Raw genomic sequence first — 17,769 nt, 5'->3', positions numbered from 1 at the left:
GAGCTGGGAAGCCCGACTTCTGTCAGAACTCCCAGAAGGAAAAAAACAGGAGGTATCAGCAGTTCGTCTGCTTTTGGAGATTCCAGACGCAGACCAACTGCATACCTTGGGTCAAGGTTCTCTTCTTGTTCACATCGATGCAAGACCTTTGCTTTACAACTTACTTCAAACTCCCTTTCTTGTCTCAACCAGGAAAAAACAGACTTTGTTCCTTATATGACAGTTTCTCTAGTTTTATCTTGAGCGATAACTGTCATCAAATTTGGACTCATTTCACGTGGGGTGTGTTTTATAATATGTGCCTTCATGCCCCAGGGGTGCTACAGAGCATGGAAGTGACTGGTAACTGTGGCGTGCTTCTCTATGGACACCTCCACTTTTTGACCGAGAACCTCTCAGACTGACCACCCGATCCAGTCCCTCTGCCCACGCACTGAGAACGTGTCGGAGCCAGGAGGCCCTGGGCCACCGGGCAGCAGCACAGGTAGGCCGGCAGGTGCGGGGCATTCTGGGCAGAACCAGGCAAGCCGCAGAGACAGGCAGGTGGGGCATCTGCCCCGAACACTGCAGGCACAGGGACACTCACTCAGCCCTGACGTGCAGAGCTAGCCCTGCCTGCACTCACTGGAAACCCCTCGTAGACTTTGAGACGCTCACGTGGGTGCAGAGCATTCCCCAGAGCTCAGGCCCGCCTTCTCTAATTGCCACATCACTTTGCACAGATGTGACGAGCGGAATTTTAATATGCAGTTTGAGTGACACCAATCAAAGTGATGTGCAAATGGCAGAGCCCAGAGACCCACCTAAGTGCCGGCAAGCAGGTGATGGGGCGGGCAAGGGACACAGCACCACCTCAGGGACTCACGTGGACCCTCAGAGGGTCAGCTACCCTCCTGTGAACCTATGGAACCTTCTTCACCCTGCTGGGGTGCTCGGAGAGAGCAGAGCCACCTATGCCCCTCACCAACCCCCCACCCATCTGGCTGGAGCCACAGTGTCACTGGCTGCTGGCCCCTGGGCTGTGAGCACTCGCCGACATCGTCGGAACAGCTGTGCTGCGGCACCAGGACCACCACTGTCCTCCAGCGTGGTGGGCGGGCGTCCCCAGAAGATGGATGCGCAGGGCGCCGCCGGCTGGCTTCCCGCGGCCCACAACTGCAAGCGCTGACCTGAATGCAACTGGCCGATCCCACCGCGGCCTCCTACCAGTTAGAAGTCCCACTTAGGAGGGCGCCTGGGCCTTTTCAACCTGTGCTCAGATCCTTTTCTGGAGGGGAGATAGCAAACTGGCTCCTTCATGGGTGTGCAGACGCCTACTCAATTTCAGGGGGCGCCTGCGTGGCTCAGTTGGTTGAGCATCTGACTCTTGACTTTGGCTCAGGTTATGATCTCATGATCGTGGGATTAAGCCCTGTGTTGGGCTCCACGATCCGTGTTTCTGTCTCTTCCTCTGTTCCTCCCCCGGCTCTCTAATAAAATCTTTTTTTTTTTTAATTTATTTGACAGAGAGAGAGAGATAGAGCAAGAACACAAGCAGGAGGAGTGGGAGAGGAAGAAGCAGGCCTTCCGCTGAGCAGGGAGCCCGATGTGGGGCTCGATCCCAGGACCCTGGGATCATGACCTGAGCCGAAGGCAGATGCTTAACCATCTGAGCCACCCAGGTGCCCCATAAATAAAATCTTTAAAAACAAATGTTCACTTCCACGGTGGCCCTAGAAGGCTCCGCCCCACTGAATGTTTCTCAGGGATGCTGCTGATGTTTGGTCCCGCCACTGGCTTTGGGGTGATGGTTAGCTAACATCCACTAGGAAGCCACGAAGCCTGAGGTCCATGCAGCTGCCTGTTTCTGGACTGTCACTTCTGTGGCCACCGGCTTATTTCCAATAATGTAGGCAAGTGGTGAACAGGCCACGTTTGGGAGGCTTCCATGTGAAGGGTGGGGGGAGTCCTCCAGTTGAGGGATGTGGGGTTGGCACTCTTGACCCTGACGCTTGGACAGTGACCGCCGGAGCAGGTGGCAGGTGGCAGGTGGCAGGCAGCTCCCAAGACATATGCCCTTCTGAGGAGCTGCGTGCTCACTGCCTTCAGCGATGTCCCAACAGGCAGTGGGGCCGGGGACAGGCCGCACTTGGGGAGGCTGCAGGGTCACCCCAGCCGGTGCTGATGGGACAGCGAACCTCGACACAGCACTGACCAGAGCTCAGGGCCAGCCACCACTGTCCAGGTCCTCCAGGTCGGCAGTGGCCACAGCCCAGAGCCCTGCAGCCTGTGGGCAGCTCGTGTGGTCAGAGGGGGGCCGCTCTCCTGGCTTGTGCTTTTGAACTAGCATTTAAAACGGAAGGGCATGTGACACATGGCCCGTGTCTGCCAGGCCGCTGCAGGGGAACCCTGAGGAAAGACCCCATAAAACGTGCTGAATTTGGACCCTTAGCGCATTTAGAAGTATAGGGCCTCAATCTCTCGGCCCCACTTTTTATGCCTCTGGCTCAGCTCAGGGCACCTGCTCTCTAAATAAAACCAATGTACAGGTGGTGCTTACCTTTCTTCCCTACTTAGGGACACGTGGAGAATGAAGATGCTCTTCTGCTAAACATCCAGAGAACCCAGCACCAAGAGGCCTGACCTGTGCCTGGTGACGGGGGGTGGCCCAAGGGCATAACGCCTCGAGGCGAACAGTGCGGGGGTGGGGGACCCCGGCTGCCTCTCTGGGGTCTGCCTGCTCGGGACGGGAAGCAGACATGCTCTGGCCAGCGAGGGGCCTGCTGGGCCAGGGCAGCTCAGACAGGAGGCCTGCAGCAGGCCTCTGTGGAGGTCGCCCCGAGTCAAGGTCCACATGGCATAAATGCAGCCGCTTCTGACCCAGGAGAAAAACATCGTCGAAAGAAGAAGCTGCGCAAACGGCTGCTCTGGAAAGATGGTACTAACTGAGGGCTCGTCACCTTCCGGAAAATCACTACCATTACTTAGAATAATGAAGTGTGGCACCTATGGATCCTTCAAGAATGACAGCCACCATCCAGAGGAGGAGCAGGAAACCCATTAGCTTCAGGTTAGAAACCGGGAAAAAGGAGACAGATGCCTCCCCTCTGACGGGCTGTCACTCCTGCGCGGGGCTGCCCCACCCGCGGCCGCCCAGGGCTCCCGGCAGCAGCTGGAGAGCACTCGAAGCTCTTCAAAGTCGCTTTCTTCATCTTTCCAGGTTCTATGTCAGGGCGGGAAGTTATGAAGCAGCCCGCCAGTCTGCTGTGCACAGTTGCTGATGCACCACAGAAACGCAAGGGGCCCTTTTCGTGCCGCGAGGGTGAGAGAGCGCCACAGACACAGTTCTGGAGTGACGGCGCCCCTCACAGGTGCCAACGCCTTTCACCCTCTGCAAACCTTATACCCGCTGCAAACACCCTCCCGCCGTGGCAACGAGCCACAGCCAGGATGCGTCACACGTGTGAGTCTGCGGGAAAGGACACTGTTTGAGGGGCCCGGCCTCGGCGACCCCTTCTGGCCACCAGAATGGCTTGTAGAGCTGACTTGGCCCTGAGGGGACAGACTGGGGACAGTCCTTTGTCCTGAGGGGCTGGGCGGTACTGATGCCAGCCTCGCCCCAGAGATGGGGCCACACTCCTGCCTGCCCCCCAGCCCTGGCCCCCAGGACCTGCCTGGAGCTGGATCTGCCCAGGAATCCTCCCGAACCAGCCTGAACCGGGTAGGGGAACGTGGCACGTGAGGCTCTGTTCTTGCCGTTAGTCCACGAGACGAAGCCTGATTTCTGAAAGGAGAGGCAAGCTGGGGGGACTCCGTATTTCAGAGGCAGAATTTAAGTCCGATCAGATCGTGAATAGGAGTGAATTTTCTAGCAAGTGGATACTTTTGGAAGAGTTGGTTAAAGATTTCATGCTTTAAATAAAATCATTTTAAACTGCATGCTCCCAATTATGAATCGTTTAGAAAATTGTTAATCTGTGTTGTAAGGATGTCCTTGGGCGCTGCAGGGAACAGGAAGTGACCTGTGTAACCTGTACACCCACACAGTGACCCTCCGTCCACGGCACTTTGTCATGGTGCTGGTTAATACTCAGTTACCACGGCAACCAGACTTCCTTGCCCCAGGTGTCCCCTGTTGCTCAGATCTGTGCAGGTGTCACCAGCTAGCCCGAAAACAAAACTCACAGCAATGACCTTAGCTAGCTTTACTAGTTTTGGATAAATATGAAAATGCTTCCTGTCAACGGAAATTAAATCTAGCAACAGAGATTTCTTAGGATTAATATATTCCAAATATTTAACATATATCAGGCTGAAGGGCATGATGCATTACCATTTCTTTGTTTTTTGTTTCCTGTGCATGAAAATTAACCGAAGCCCGTCTCAAAGTAACTTGTCAGAAGGCTGAGACGTGCTGGTCAGTGCTGTCCACGGGGCCGTCTGCCACAGCAGGGATATTCTGGATCTCCTGTGCCGCCGAGTGCCCACTGGCCAGCTCAGGGTGCAAGGGACAGGTCTGGACCCTGCTCTCCGTCAACCCTGGGAGGCACGTCTGTTGAGAGACACCCTATGTCCATGGGCCCTGCATGGAGTGGGTCTCATTCCAGCACTGCAGTGGAGTGAGCTCTTGCATCCATGCACACTGGGTCCCTGTGCCGATGGAAGTGGGGTCACCCTCATCCCACACAGTTCTGGAGAATGACCCATTTTCACTCTGCTTTTCTACATCTTCCACACACTCAGTGAACACGGTTTCTGGGCATCATTGAAGCTGCTGATGGGCACGCCCTTGTCACCGAAGCAGGGCAGGGCCTGGCTGATGCGCAAGGCTGCCGTGTCCAGTTATTGTATAAACATGCAAATCATGGGGAGGGTCAGCTCATCTGAAAACTAGGAAGGAGTCACACACTTCTCCAACCGGCACGCACCCAGGTCAGAGGTCGGGGCAGCGCTGCAGCCTCATCCCCCCACAGACACGGTCTCCACAGGGGGTCACTACATGGGCACAGCAGCGTTCTTCCTTGCCTTCCCATACAAGTCAGGACCAGCTTCACTCCCCTTCTAAAGGGAGTGCTTTCTGGCCCTCCGGTGAGGTGACAGGCAGCTCTGGGTCTGGAAGCCGGGAGGCCACCGAGGCACAGCGCACCTCACAGACCCAACTCTGGGCAGCATGTACATTCCACGAGGCCACGGAGAGGAGAGGCGGGCATCAGTCACAGAACGAGGACCCCGTGGGCACTGCCAGCAGCCAGTATTGCTCGGAAGTTGCATGCGCAAAGGACCCTGGGGTGGTGGGCCGGTGAGGGGAAGGGCCAGTGATGTCCTCAGGCATCACATCCCTGATACCATCAGGGGAAGTTTCCAGAAACGCTTTTTTTTTTTTTTGGAAGGATCAGTGCACAATGGAGGAGAGGTTTCAGCTAAGTCAGTTGACGTGAATCATCATAGAAAAACACCACACGACTGACCCACAGAGACCTGCAGGGAGAGGGTGAAGCTAACCAGCACCCCACTAACGGCCTCATCTACCCCTTTACTCCACCCTGGGCACTCCACCCTGGGCTCTCCTCCCTTGCTGGAGGCCCAGGCCCACCTTGGGTCTCTGTCCCCAGTGCCCATTCCTGGGGCCCTTTGGTCAAGTCTCTGCTCAGATGCCACCTTCTCAGGGAGGCCTTCTCTGGACATAACATTTACAACTGGGCCTCAGTCTGTCCTGGCATGACCTACCGAACAACACACTCACCATGCCTCAGACTGCACATCTCACTTACTTCCCTTCTCCATTCGTGCTGCACCCAGAATGCAAGCTCAGGAAGACATGGTGAAGCATCCATAGTAAATGTCTTCAGGATGTAAAGGAAAACATGCCCATAAGGCATAAACAGATAGGGAAACTGGGCAGAGAAACAGAACTATAAGAGAAGAACCAAACAAATTCTAGAACTGAAAAAGAAAATATCTGAAATTAAAATTTTACTAGATGAATGTAATAACAATTGGGAGGACAGAGAACAAAAAGGTAGTGAACCTGAAAATAGTTCAACTAAAGTTATTCAACCTGAAGAACAGAGATTTTTTTTAAAAAGATTTTAGAGCACGAGCTGGGAAGGGGCAGAGGGAGAGGGACAAGCAGACCCCACTGAGCACGGAGGCTGATGACCCTCAATCTCATGACCCTGAGATCGTGACCTGAGCTGAAACCAAGAGTCAGACACTTAACCGACTAAGCCACCTAGGCGCCCCTAGATTTTTTTTTTTTTAAAGATTGAGTAACAAAAGAACAGGCCCTCAGGAACTTGTGGAACATCATCGAAAGGTCCAAATATACATAATTGGAATCCTAGGAGAGAAATGGGCAGAAAAAAACCTGAAAATATACTGGCAAAAATTATTCAAATGTGGTAAAAGACGTAAGTTACAAATTCAAGAACCTCAGAGAATCGTAAGCAAGACAGCATCCCAAAAATGCCACATAGAGACACAACATAGTCAAACTGCTATAAACCAAAGACAAACCTCCTAAGCAGTCAGAGAAAAATAAGACATTACACTTGGAGAAACGACAGGATGAATGACAGCTGACTTCTTGTCAGAAACAATGGGGGTGAGGAAACAGTGAACCAAATACAGATCCTTCCACCTCATGCAACTATCTGTTCAGAGAGCAGAACTAAGAATCCATATGCTTTCAAACAGCAAGGTACCCAAATCCTTGCATAGAGAGAATGTTGAGACAATCAAAGATGTAAAGAGGAAACAGAGCATTCAAGCAATCCCTGCGCAAGTGTGAAAGGAAAAAGCACTAACCTCAATCAGCAGGACAGATCAGGCTGCCTGCCTGAGCAGCACAGAAGAGAACGCTGTTCACCACAGACTGTGCTTCAAAGGACCCAGAAACACAAGCCATTTTCTTTTGGACATAAATGCAAGTGGGAAGATTGTGACTTTAGTGCCTTCTATTAATAACGATAAAGAGGTGGAAAAACACTCCACATGATTACAAATAACACCGCAGCCTACGAGAAAGCAAAAGAAGGTTCCCTAATATTAACCACCTAAGACCTGCTTTCATTTGGGTCATTTTGATTTCATTTTTCGGACATGCTGAGTCCTCCAGCTGTCATTCGCAGTTAACAATGGCCCTTCCCCACAGGCCACCGAAATCAAGGATCCCTAGTGTGGAAATGGAAGGACACACTGTCTGCAGAGAGGTATCAACTGAGCAGGACTTCTGGAAAGTGAGCCAAGAAGCCAGGCACGAAGCAAACCTTCCCTCCTCGCAGAGAGCATGGGTGCAGACAGACCCAGCCTTAGAACAGAGTCCTAGCTTTACATACATGGGAGTGATGGGAATGTTCTACATCTTGATGGGAAGTTACACAGGTGTATGCATTTGTCAAACTCTAAAAGTATATACTGATGATCTGCACATCTCATTGTGTGTGAATTCTCTGTCGAGGGAAAAAAACCTGAGCACACACTAAGCTCTAGTTAACGACCTACGTGCTGAAGTTAATATTCGGAGGCAAGTACGTGGATATGTGACATTGACTTTCAAATGCATCAAAGTAGATGATGGATTGACAGATGGACAGAAAGATGAGGAGATTAACTATATAAAGGAAAAAATCTAGTAAACTATAAACTGTAGAAGCTAGATGGTCCATATATGGGTTTTTACTATACAATCCTTTAAGCTTTTTTGGTATGTTTGAAATTTTTCATAATGATATGATTTAAAACGTCCTATGTAACACTTATTCTTAGCCACTGTAAAAATAAGAAAAAGTTCTAAGACTTGACATAGAAAAAAATACGATTGCCTACACAGAAAGTTAAAAAAAAAAAAAATCTACAGAAAATGAGCTCAACTATCAAGTGGCACTGGCAGCAATCACAAATGACATTAGAAGGAACCCTATAGGGTACTTAGGGACCAAGTGATTCTTCTGAAAGTTGACAAAACAAAGATTAAGTGTTCGATCTTGAGTTTTCCAGAGAAGCTGGATTTCGCACAACCAAATAGTTGATGAAGTAAAGTTGCTTCGATTAAAAAAAAAATCCCAGATAAATGTGAACAGAGTGACAGAATGAGAGCGTGTGCTCCGAGCGGGCCCTGGCGGGTGAGTCCAGGCACTCGCCAAGGCCGTGGCCAGGGCCTTGGTGCTGCTGACAGAGAACTTTCTAATGGATGGATCAGGCCGGTAACAGCTGGTCCCTCAGCAATCTCACCACTGCAGAGAGCGGGGAAAGGCAGCCTGTGCTTTCTGACCGACAGCAACAGAAGTCCCAGCACCCGTGACGCATCCCTGCCAAACGCCAGGCCTACTCTGATGCCGCCTGGAGCCCGGTGGCTAGCCCACCAGCGACAGGCAGGGGACACCAGGGCTGGAGGCGGTCAGCTCCATTTGGGACGAGCCGTTCTGCTACAGAACCCTGTCTGGGTGCATGGGGGGCAGCCGGGGAGGCCGCAAGCGGCCACAGGAACGTATCCAAGGCCTCATTCGTACACAGCAACTGTGGAGAAGCCGTTTACTTACGAGGCGGCCAGCAACACCGGAACCTGCTAGAACCCCCACGATGTTTTCCAAGTGCTGCTATAAAAGGTGCCAGCTTGCATGGTGTACCAGGAAGCGGGTCTCCCGCACCCAGCATGGCAGACAGGGAGTCAGTCAGCCCAAGACTGGACCACTGCCTGTTAACAGGGACACCCTGAGACGGTGCGTGCTGCAAAGTTCTTGTAGTCAAAAGTTAAAGAAAAATAAGCAAGAAATTCTCCCATCTGCTGGGACATCTAGAACTGACTGCCAGCATGTTCACAAATGCTAACAAACTGTGAAATGCAATGTTTTAAATTGCCATTTGTTCTAGAAGCCAATCTTACAGTGAGTATGGGAATAAGTCTTTTAAAAAGATATTTAAAATATTTAAAAAAATAAAAAGATATTTAAAAGCTTTGTAAAGAAAACCATTAAACTTTATAGAGAGACACACAAGGTTTTTTAAAAACGCCAGCAGAAGGAGCGTGCATTTTCCAGAAAAGGAAACCAGCAGAGCAGCTGAAAGCCAGGGTCTCTGGGAGTATGGTGAGTCTAGCCAAGCTATTCAGGTGTAACTCTAAAAGCAATTTTTTCCCCCAAATAGGAGACTGAGAGCGCCGCCCGTGGCCCCCTGACATGGAAGCCAGAACCGAGCAGAGCCTCGAGCTCCGCACTCATCACTGCCAGGGACGCTGCTCATCTCGCACACACCAGGCACGCAGGGCCTGAGGGAAGGGGGGGAGGACCCAGGGTCCCGGTGCACGGCAGCCACGTTCTCTAAGAAGACTGAGGGTTCTGCTCCCATTCAGTGACCACGTAAGAGGGGGCGTCCTGCTCCCAAACCAAAGAGCTCACATGTGCACATGCAAAGCCCCTGCCGCTCACACCCACCCCAGGCTCTGCCCCGGTTACTATTTTCATTGGGGATTATGACTGTAATTGCTGATTTTGGCACCATCAAAAGGGAAAAAAGGGGAGAGATTGTCCATTTATGGACACTGAGCCAACTGTCTTGATCCGGGTCTTGAAGCCAAGTGACTGAATGGTGGGGGCGAGCCTTCCCCAGCGAGAGCTGCATGAGGATGTCTGTTCTAAATGGCCAGCGCTTACCCTGCTGCCCTGTATGAACGGGCACTGTGCCGAGGCAGGCTGGGCCCAGACACCAAGTGAGAGCCTGGCACCACACTGAGGCAGGACCTTCACGTGAGTCAACAGAACTACATACATGCTTAGAATTTAGGAAGGGGCCGAGCCGTGGGGAGTCCAGAAGCTTCTGAGGCCTGGAGAGCCACTTGGCGTGGCGAGAATCACAGCTTCCTGTTTCCTGAGTCATTGCTTTCATCCCCCTGCCCTGGGCCTTTCTTGAGGCAGATCACACAGCTCTTACTCAGATGGAAGGTGGTTTCTTGCCATCAAAAAAACACAAAATCTGAGACATAGCACAGAGCGAGTGGGCAGGAGGGTGGTAAACTCACCAGGCCTGACGAAGTACCAAGGGCCACACCGTGCACAGCCCCTGTTCTGTGGATTGCCTCTGTAGACCCCACGGCATCAAATAACCTTGATTACAAAGTACTTTGTGTGCCCTCCTTTCCTCAGGCTCACGCCCACGCCCACAGCTGGGCTTCATCAGGGGTTCCAGGAGACCATCTCCCTGCCTTATCAGCCCCTCCCTCCCTAATCCAGATGCTGCTTCCTAGATGACCGCTCTTCCGACCCTCAGCTCTCTCCACGCACCACAGGGGGGGGAGGGCGGGGGGGGGGGGGGTCCCCCCCCCGTCCCCCCGGGGGGGGCGCTCTCTCCATGCACCATCTGGGGGAGGGCTCTCTCCACACACCACCGGGAAGGGGGACTCTCTCCACGTACCATCAGGGGTTGGGGGAGAGTTTAGGCAGCAAGGCAGAGCACAGGACAACCTCGGACCGGACCGGCCGACAGGAGAGACAAATCCCAGAGTCCGTTCCCAGTCTCGACACCCTGCCGTCCTCTGAAGACCTCCACTCCTCCCAAACCCCCAGCACGCGCAGGCCCCCCACAGCCCCCACACTCAGAACAGGGCCCTGAACGCCATCCATATCCCACTTCTAGCCATAAACACCATGAAGCCCCCAGTTCCAGGAAAGGAAGTGACTTTTCACCAAGCCAAAGGCACCTGGCTGGCAGTGGGCCTCACGACACCCCTCAGCCAAAGCATCGCTGGCTCCCCTCTCCTGCCCTCCCTGTCCCCACCTGGGCTCCTCAAAGCCTTTTGGGAGCATGGTCTCCTTCTATGCTGTGCCCAGCTCACATCCGTTCACCTTTGATCTAACACTGATTTTATTTTATTAGAACCCATTTATTAAAACTAATGTTATTAAAACAAATTTATTAATCCTTAATTGAGAGCAAAAATGCTCAGTGAAAATAAACTGGAACTAAGAAGAAAAGTTATCTGATCACCTAGAGATAAATCTAACTCCTTGATCATATACTTCAAAATAATTTTGAAAGATTTTTTCAGAAGCAAAAATGGAATACAGTACACATAGTTTAAAACCCATTTTAGGTGGCGCCTGGGTGGCTCAGTCGTTAAGCGTCTGCCTTCGGCTCAGGTCATGATCCCAGGGTCCTGGGATCGAGCCCCACATTGGGCTCCCTGCTCAGCAGGAAGCCTGCTTCTCCCTCTCCCACTCCCCCTTGCTTGTGTTCCCTCTCTCGCTGTGTCTCTCTCTGTCAAATAAATAAACAAAATCTTAAAAAAAAAACCCATTTTAATATATCTTAAGTATATTTTTGCATCATTAAATCATATTGTTTAGTAATCCAGAGATGTAATTTTAGCTAATTCTCCATGGCTGAATCTTTAAGTCTATTTCCATTTTCTCCTGCCGTAAACACAGTGATGCCCCCCTCGCAGTCTTTCTGCACACCCCTAACCCTGCTGTAGAAAACCGTGACGTGGGGCTGGCGACCCATAGGCGCACACACTTCGAAGATGCCAAACCATAACCATGTGGCCATACTGTCCTCCAGAGAGGTTGCGCTAACTGGTGTGCTCCCAGTGGGGCCCGGCTGCCCAGCCACCCCCAGGGCTGCCGCAGACCATCCTCCCCAACGCCAGGTACACCACTTTCATGTTGGTCTAACAACTGTTTTCCATAACTACTGGCTGAATTACCTTACATGCTTTAACTACCTAAAACTGCTCAACATACCACTCGCTGTTTACGGCAGGTTTACAGTCTTTTATAAATGCCTCTATGGATGATAACAGCCCTCGAACATCAAGGTCTCATGCGTTGTGTGGTTACTTGTAGGGCACAAGGTGAACATGCCTGCTTCAACCCTCAGTGTGCTTACCGAGCAGATACACATGCAGGTAGGTCATACACAGAACGTAGACATAACACAAGTACAACACGTCACATGTAATGTGTATTATATAGAACACGTACATGTGTGTAAATTCTGGATGTTTATAAACAGGTTTATTTGTTATAGTTCTTTTTTTTAAGATTTTATTTATTTATTTGACAGAGACAGTGAGAGAGGGAACACAAGCAAGTGGAGTGGGAGAGGGAGAAGCAGGCTTCCCACTGAGCAGGAAGCCCGATGCGGGACTCGATCCCAGTACCCTGGGATCATGACCTGAGCCGAAGGCAGACGCTTAACGACTGAGCCACCCAAGTGCCCCTATTTGTTACAGTTTCTATTTGCCTTCCCCACACATCCTGCTTGGTTTTTTAAAGATTTACATGTGCTGAAATCTACTCTTTGTGCTGTATACTTCTCAGTGTTTATTTTTTAGAGCAGTCGTAGGTTCACAGCACACTGATGAGCAGTGGAGAGTCCCACAGACTCCTTGCCTCAGTTTCCACGATGTCGACACAGGTGCAGATTTGAGAAGCCCCATCACAGTCAGCATGCAGGCAGCCAGCTCCCCAGCTCCGGCCCAGGATCATGCCGTGGGCTGCACCTGAGAGGGCTCCTCTCCTGCAGCGAGAGGCCTCTGAGGTTCATTCGGGTCCGAGGAGTGGCTCACGGCTTGTCAGTGGTGTGCTCTAAGTGTTCACCGACTTCCTGGCTCTGTCCACCTTGGGGCAGAAAAGCAGTGCCGCCCCATCAGTGACGAGCACGCTCAGCACCCGGGCCGTGGTGTCTAACACTGTTCTCTGACAAGAACCAGGGCCCTGGGGAAAGAACTGAACCGAGGGCTGCAGAAGGGAAGTCACGAGATGGGTCTGCAGCTCCTGTAGGGCTGGGAAGTCGGGGTGGGGGGCCTCAACAAGGACATGGCAGCCAGCCTCGGGGCTCCCCACAGCCACGGCCGGGCAACGAGCAGTGTAGCAGGTCCTGCTAGTGCCGGATCCTACTCTATGAGAATTGAAACAGTAGCCACAGCAACATAAACAAGCATTTGATAAATAAATAGGGGGAAAAGGACAGCTCTTCCATGAAGAGGAATTCCAAAGAAGGAATGGGAGGGAAATAGAAAATCACTTCCAGAACATCCCAGTAATCATGGCTGCAGGGAAGCCTAAATCAGTGGGCAAATCTTGAAGGAAAAAACAGGACAACTGCATAACCTCAAAAAAATCTCCCCCAATTTTTAATGACTATGTGGCTTTAATGTATATCCACAAATTGTTTGACACCCACCCTCTGGAGCAGCGTGGGACATAACCCAGAGCCCAACTCAGTGTGAGGACTGGCGAAGACGTGGAATCAAGACATGAACCTTCCTCACAGAGGAATTCCCAATGATATGTGGAGATGCCTTTCCTGGGGTGGCGCTGAGTCCTCCCTCCCCTGGGACACGGGCCAGGCCCGGTGACAGGCTTCCAGAGGACAGGGAACACACGGGAGGAGACACCTGGAAACACACCTTCACCAGGTGATCCAGGTCGGCATTGCCGAGGCGAGTCATATGGACTCGGGCACCTGATCTGGTAACAAGGGCACCTCGCCTCTGTGACCCATCTCATCCTGAGAAACACCAGACAAACCCAATGTGAGGGGCATCGGACCAAATATGGGACCAGAACTGCTCAAAACGATCAAGGTCATGAAAAGCCGGGAAAGGCCTCCAGACTGCCACAGACCAGAGGGGATGAAGGAGACAAGGCGGCGAAGTGCAGTGTGGCCCTGGGAGGGGCCCCTGGGTGGGAAAGCTGGAGAACCCCAACCACAGTCTGGTTCGGTTGACAGCCCTGACCACAGTTATGTGCCACCTACAGGGATGCAGGGTGAAGGCTGATGAGGCCTCTGCACTTCTCTCTGCAACATTTCTGTGATTCAGAAACTATGTCCAGATCATCTTTTAAAAAGTCCTGTTGACACCATTCCACCAGGTACAAGCTAGAGCCTCTGGTCAGCACCTGGCTCGCGAGACCTTGCCCCCGGACAGGCATGCATCTGACCATGATGAAGCAGACAGGGTCTCAGGGTCTCTGGCTTGGACAAGAGCCATGTCTCGCCCTGGCAACGTGGGAACAAAGCATGGCCATGCCACTGTTAATCCTGAGTTCACCCTGGCTGATGCCGAGGAGCACAGACCCCACGTGGGACCTCAGGCAGTGCCTCTTACTCCATGGCTGGTTTTCCATTTTGCGCTTTGCCTCTGGTTAGGTTTAATCGATAGCACTGTGGACATTTTGCTCAGTGCATCTCCTGTGTCCAGCGTTCCCACACCTGAGGCTGCCATGCCACGGAGGCCAACAAAGTCCCTGGGAATGGCTATATGTGTATCAACGCAACCATCTCTCAGAAACACCAGAACACATGCTGCAATTGTGCTAGTGGTCTGAGGTCAGGAGACATGTCATTGGGGAAAAAAAAAAAACCTGATCAAAGTTTTCTCCACACAACATGTCATGCACCACACCAAGCATGGGCTCCTGAGCTGCTGGCGGTCTCAAGACGAGTGTGTGGCAACTTATATAAAACCCAGACCACTTGCCTCCTTGTGGCATCTGAGTGTAAACCCATGCGCAGGCTCACCATGGACCAGCCACGTTGTGATCGACCTCCCCCAACCTATGTGCTGCGGTGCTGCTAGGGAACCCGCGAAGCCCCAGCCCTCATGGGCTGGCTCTCTCATGGGAGGCGGGCAGGCAGATCAATGATACACCGACATACACATAAAAACCCACGTCAGATGGTGGTGAGTTGCAGAAAAACAAAGCCGGGCCTGGGGCTGGGCAGCACCCGCTGTCCTAGGGGCTGGGCTCCACAGTGGGAGCAGCCAGTATGGAGGCCAGTAAGTGTGAACGGACGTGACACAAAAATGTATCACAATCCTGTCTGCAGGTAAATCTCCTAAATGTTCAAAAGACATTCACTGAGGCTAAAGACAAATGGAAAACCAGCAATGCTCTACCTTGTCAAAGTTATTTAAATCTGAGACCAACCAACATGCCCATAACAAGTACAGGGATCTAAAAGAGCTATAAAGTTTTCAGTAAGAAAAGGACACAAACCATTAAGAAGAGATGTGTTCTACGCACTTAGGAACTATTAACAGTACTAACACTGCTCCGGTATCAGTGTCTCCATTCAATGAGTCCACACAGACAAGAGCCGCTATTGTAACAGCAACAAAACATGGCTTCCTTGCTTAAAATTTCTGCTTTAAAATATCAAAGCATTTACAAAAGAAACTGGCACACAGCTGCTACTCCAGGGCTAACCTAACAATGCTTCTCCCTGTTACGGGCGTTGGCAAAGGTCAGGCTCGCCGACGCTGTGTTCCTCTTGCATCCAACAATGGGGCATTGGAGCCAGGAAGCTCCAGGGACACACACCAGATTCTGGAGGTTCCAGGCCAGCCAGTGGCAGCAATGGTGTCTGAGGAGACCAAAGCCCGTCTCTGGCCTCTCAGCTGTTCACTGTGATTCAGGACACATCAGTGTTTACCTGGCAGGGAAAGAGCATGGGGGTGATGCTTCATCTTGCCTCAGAGAGGCAACTGCTAATGCTGGAGAAGTAAAGGGTAGGACTCATCTCACCAGTTGCTTTTAGCTGTCTTTATATAAATGTGATCAAGGGCTTAAGGGGCGCCTGGGTGGCTCAGTCGTTAGGTGTCTGCCTTGGGCTCAGGTCATCATCCCAGGGTCCTGGGATCGAGCCCCGCATCGGGCTCCCTGCTCAGTGGGGAGCCTGCTTCTCCCTCTCCCACTCCCCCGCTTGTGTTCCTGCTCTCCCTATCTCTCTGTCTCTGTCAAATAAATAAATAAAATCTTAAAAACAAACAAACAACAACAACAAAAAGACAAGGGCTTAAAAATGACCCTTCCTAAGAATGATGCTCTAGAATATACATGGGGAAGAAGATAGTGGAAAAGTGGCTGTGTCTTTGAGCCTTACCCCTAGCACAACTGGGACCACCCTCTGTGAACCATAGGATCTCTAGGATGGGAGGAAGGACAAATAAGTCAGTGGTACCCAATCTGGCAAAGAGCTAACCTGCCCCACAATCTCCAAATCCAGAGGCCTATAAAGCATCCACTCCAGGTGGCTACAGTTCCCAAGCAGAAATCTCTGTGAAATGGGGAAAAGGAACTGATAGATTATCTAACATGTCTGATTCAGTAAAAATAGTATTGGGAGGAGTCAAGCAGTTTTGTTGGTCAATTTGCAATGGAATGGTAAAGTATGATCAGAGATGAAAAACAAAGCAAACCAAAAAAGAAGAGGAAACTATTAACTCCAGGAAAAGCAAAGAGTTATTAGAAACAAGTAAGCACAATTCACCGTTGGCTCAGCAGCTGACATTTACACAATATAAAGATTAAACATGAGTTTCATAAATTATATTTGTGACATAACTATACTGAGATGGTGAGGGAAAGAGAATTAGAGATGTGGGAGAGTAATCCTTATCATTCATAATAGGAAGGATATAAAGTCTAAAAGTGTATACCAAGAATAATCTACATAAATGTATTATTCAGAAATACAGAGGTAAATACCAGCAGTGGTAGAAGGAGTAAAGGAGTTGCTCTGGGAAACAGAATGGGGTGAGCAGAGGTAAAAGAAGATGCTGCTATTTTTGTTGTTGTTGTTGTTAGAAGCTGTGTAATACAATTTCTAATCTCTGCACATCTATTTTTTTTTATAATTAAAAGAACAACCTGCAGGCCCACTTATCTGCTCACAATGTACTAAAATCAGAAACTGGTCAACAAAAGGTCACCTATAAAACCCTGAGGGCTTAGGATTTTTTTTTTTTTTTTTAAAGGAAAAAAATCTTTTACTGCTTGTCTCAATTATAAACATACATTTTTAAAAAATATACTCTGGTGGGTATTGAAAAGTTGCTAGCGTGGTAGGTTCTTTTTTTTTTGACAGGAAGTAGGTTTTATTGGTGGGCATGAATAGAAAGGGGGCAGTGCCGAGGTTCTCATGAGTGCAGAGCCCTCCATTTGTCCAAAGGGCCACGATTAGGGATGTATTTGACCCCACAGCCATCTGGGATAAGCCACTTTTCAGCCACCATGTCTTCAAATTCATCCGCATTAAACTTAGTAAAGCCCCACTTCTTGGAGATGTGGATCTTCTGGCGGCCAGGGAACTTGAACTTGGCCCTGCGTAGGGCCTCAATCACATGCTCCTTGTTCTGCAGCTTGGTACGGATGGACATGATGACTTGGCCAATGTGGACCCTGGCTACTGTGGAGGGCTTAGGATTTTTGAAGCTCATCTCTAAACAGCACTTGGACCAAAGAAATATCAGCGCTAATGATTACAAAACTACACTATGTGGGACTCCTGGGTGGCTCAGCCGGTTAAACGTCTGCCTTTGGCTCAGGTCATGATCCCAGGGTCCTGGGATAGAGTCCCATATCGGGCTCCTTGCTCAGCGGGGAGCCTGCTTCTCCTTCCCCCTGCTTATGCTCCCTCTCTCCCAGACAAATAAATACATAAAATCTTAAAAAAACCAAAAAAACCAAAAAACTACACTATGTGCCATTGTCAAAAAGACACTAGAATCTCAGCTGACAGTGTGAGTGGGCCAGGGACACAGTCAGATGAGAGTGGTGACCTGCCTCCATGATTTCATTAGCAGCCAAGAGAAGATGGAAAATTAATGAGTTAAACAATCAACTCAAAATCTTAGAAAATCATAAACCCCTTCCTCCCAGAAAGAGGAAACAACATATAAAGAGTACAAATTAATGAGCTAGAACACATTTTTTAAAAAAATCAGATAAAACCACTTATTTGAAAAGACCCATGATAGTTTCAACCACAGGAATAAAGGAGGGAACA

The 17,769-nt window shown here is 50.4% G+C and overlaps 2 protein-coding genes across 6 annotated transcripts in view; both read right to left on the bottom strand.

Annotated features, from left to right (window-relative positions):
* The window catches only part of LMF1 (lipase maturation factor 1), a 100,164-nt gene that overhangs the window by 50,369 nt on the left and 32,026 nt on the right, over positions 1–17,769 (bottom strand). The gene's annotated exons all lie outside the window — the stretch shown is intronic.
* On the bottom strand, positions 16,831–17,280 carry LOC116645402 (60S ribosomal protein L10-like). Its single transcript, XM_032425530.1, has one exon. It carries the CDS (start codon positions 17,198–17,200, stop codon positions 16,901–16,903), a length of 300 nt encoding a protein of 99 aa, XP_032281421.1. The 5' UTR covers positions 17,201–17,280; the 3' UTR covers positions 16,831–16,900.

Source organism: Phoca vitulina, unplaced genomic scaffold, assembly GCF_004348235.1.
Source record: "Phoca vitulina isolate PV1807 unplaced genomic scaffold, GSC_HSeal_1.0 scaffold33, whole genome shotgun sequence".
In the NCBI taxonomy this organism is placed as follows: Eukaryota; Metazoa; Chordata; class Mammalia; order Carnivora; family Phocidae; genus Phoca; species Phoca vitulina.
The sequence above is the reverse complement of the archived record's forward strand: the minus strand, read 5'-3'. Positions and strand labels throughout refer to the sequence as shown.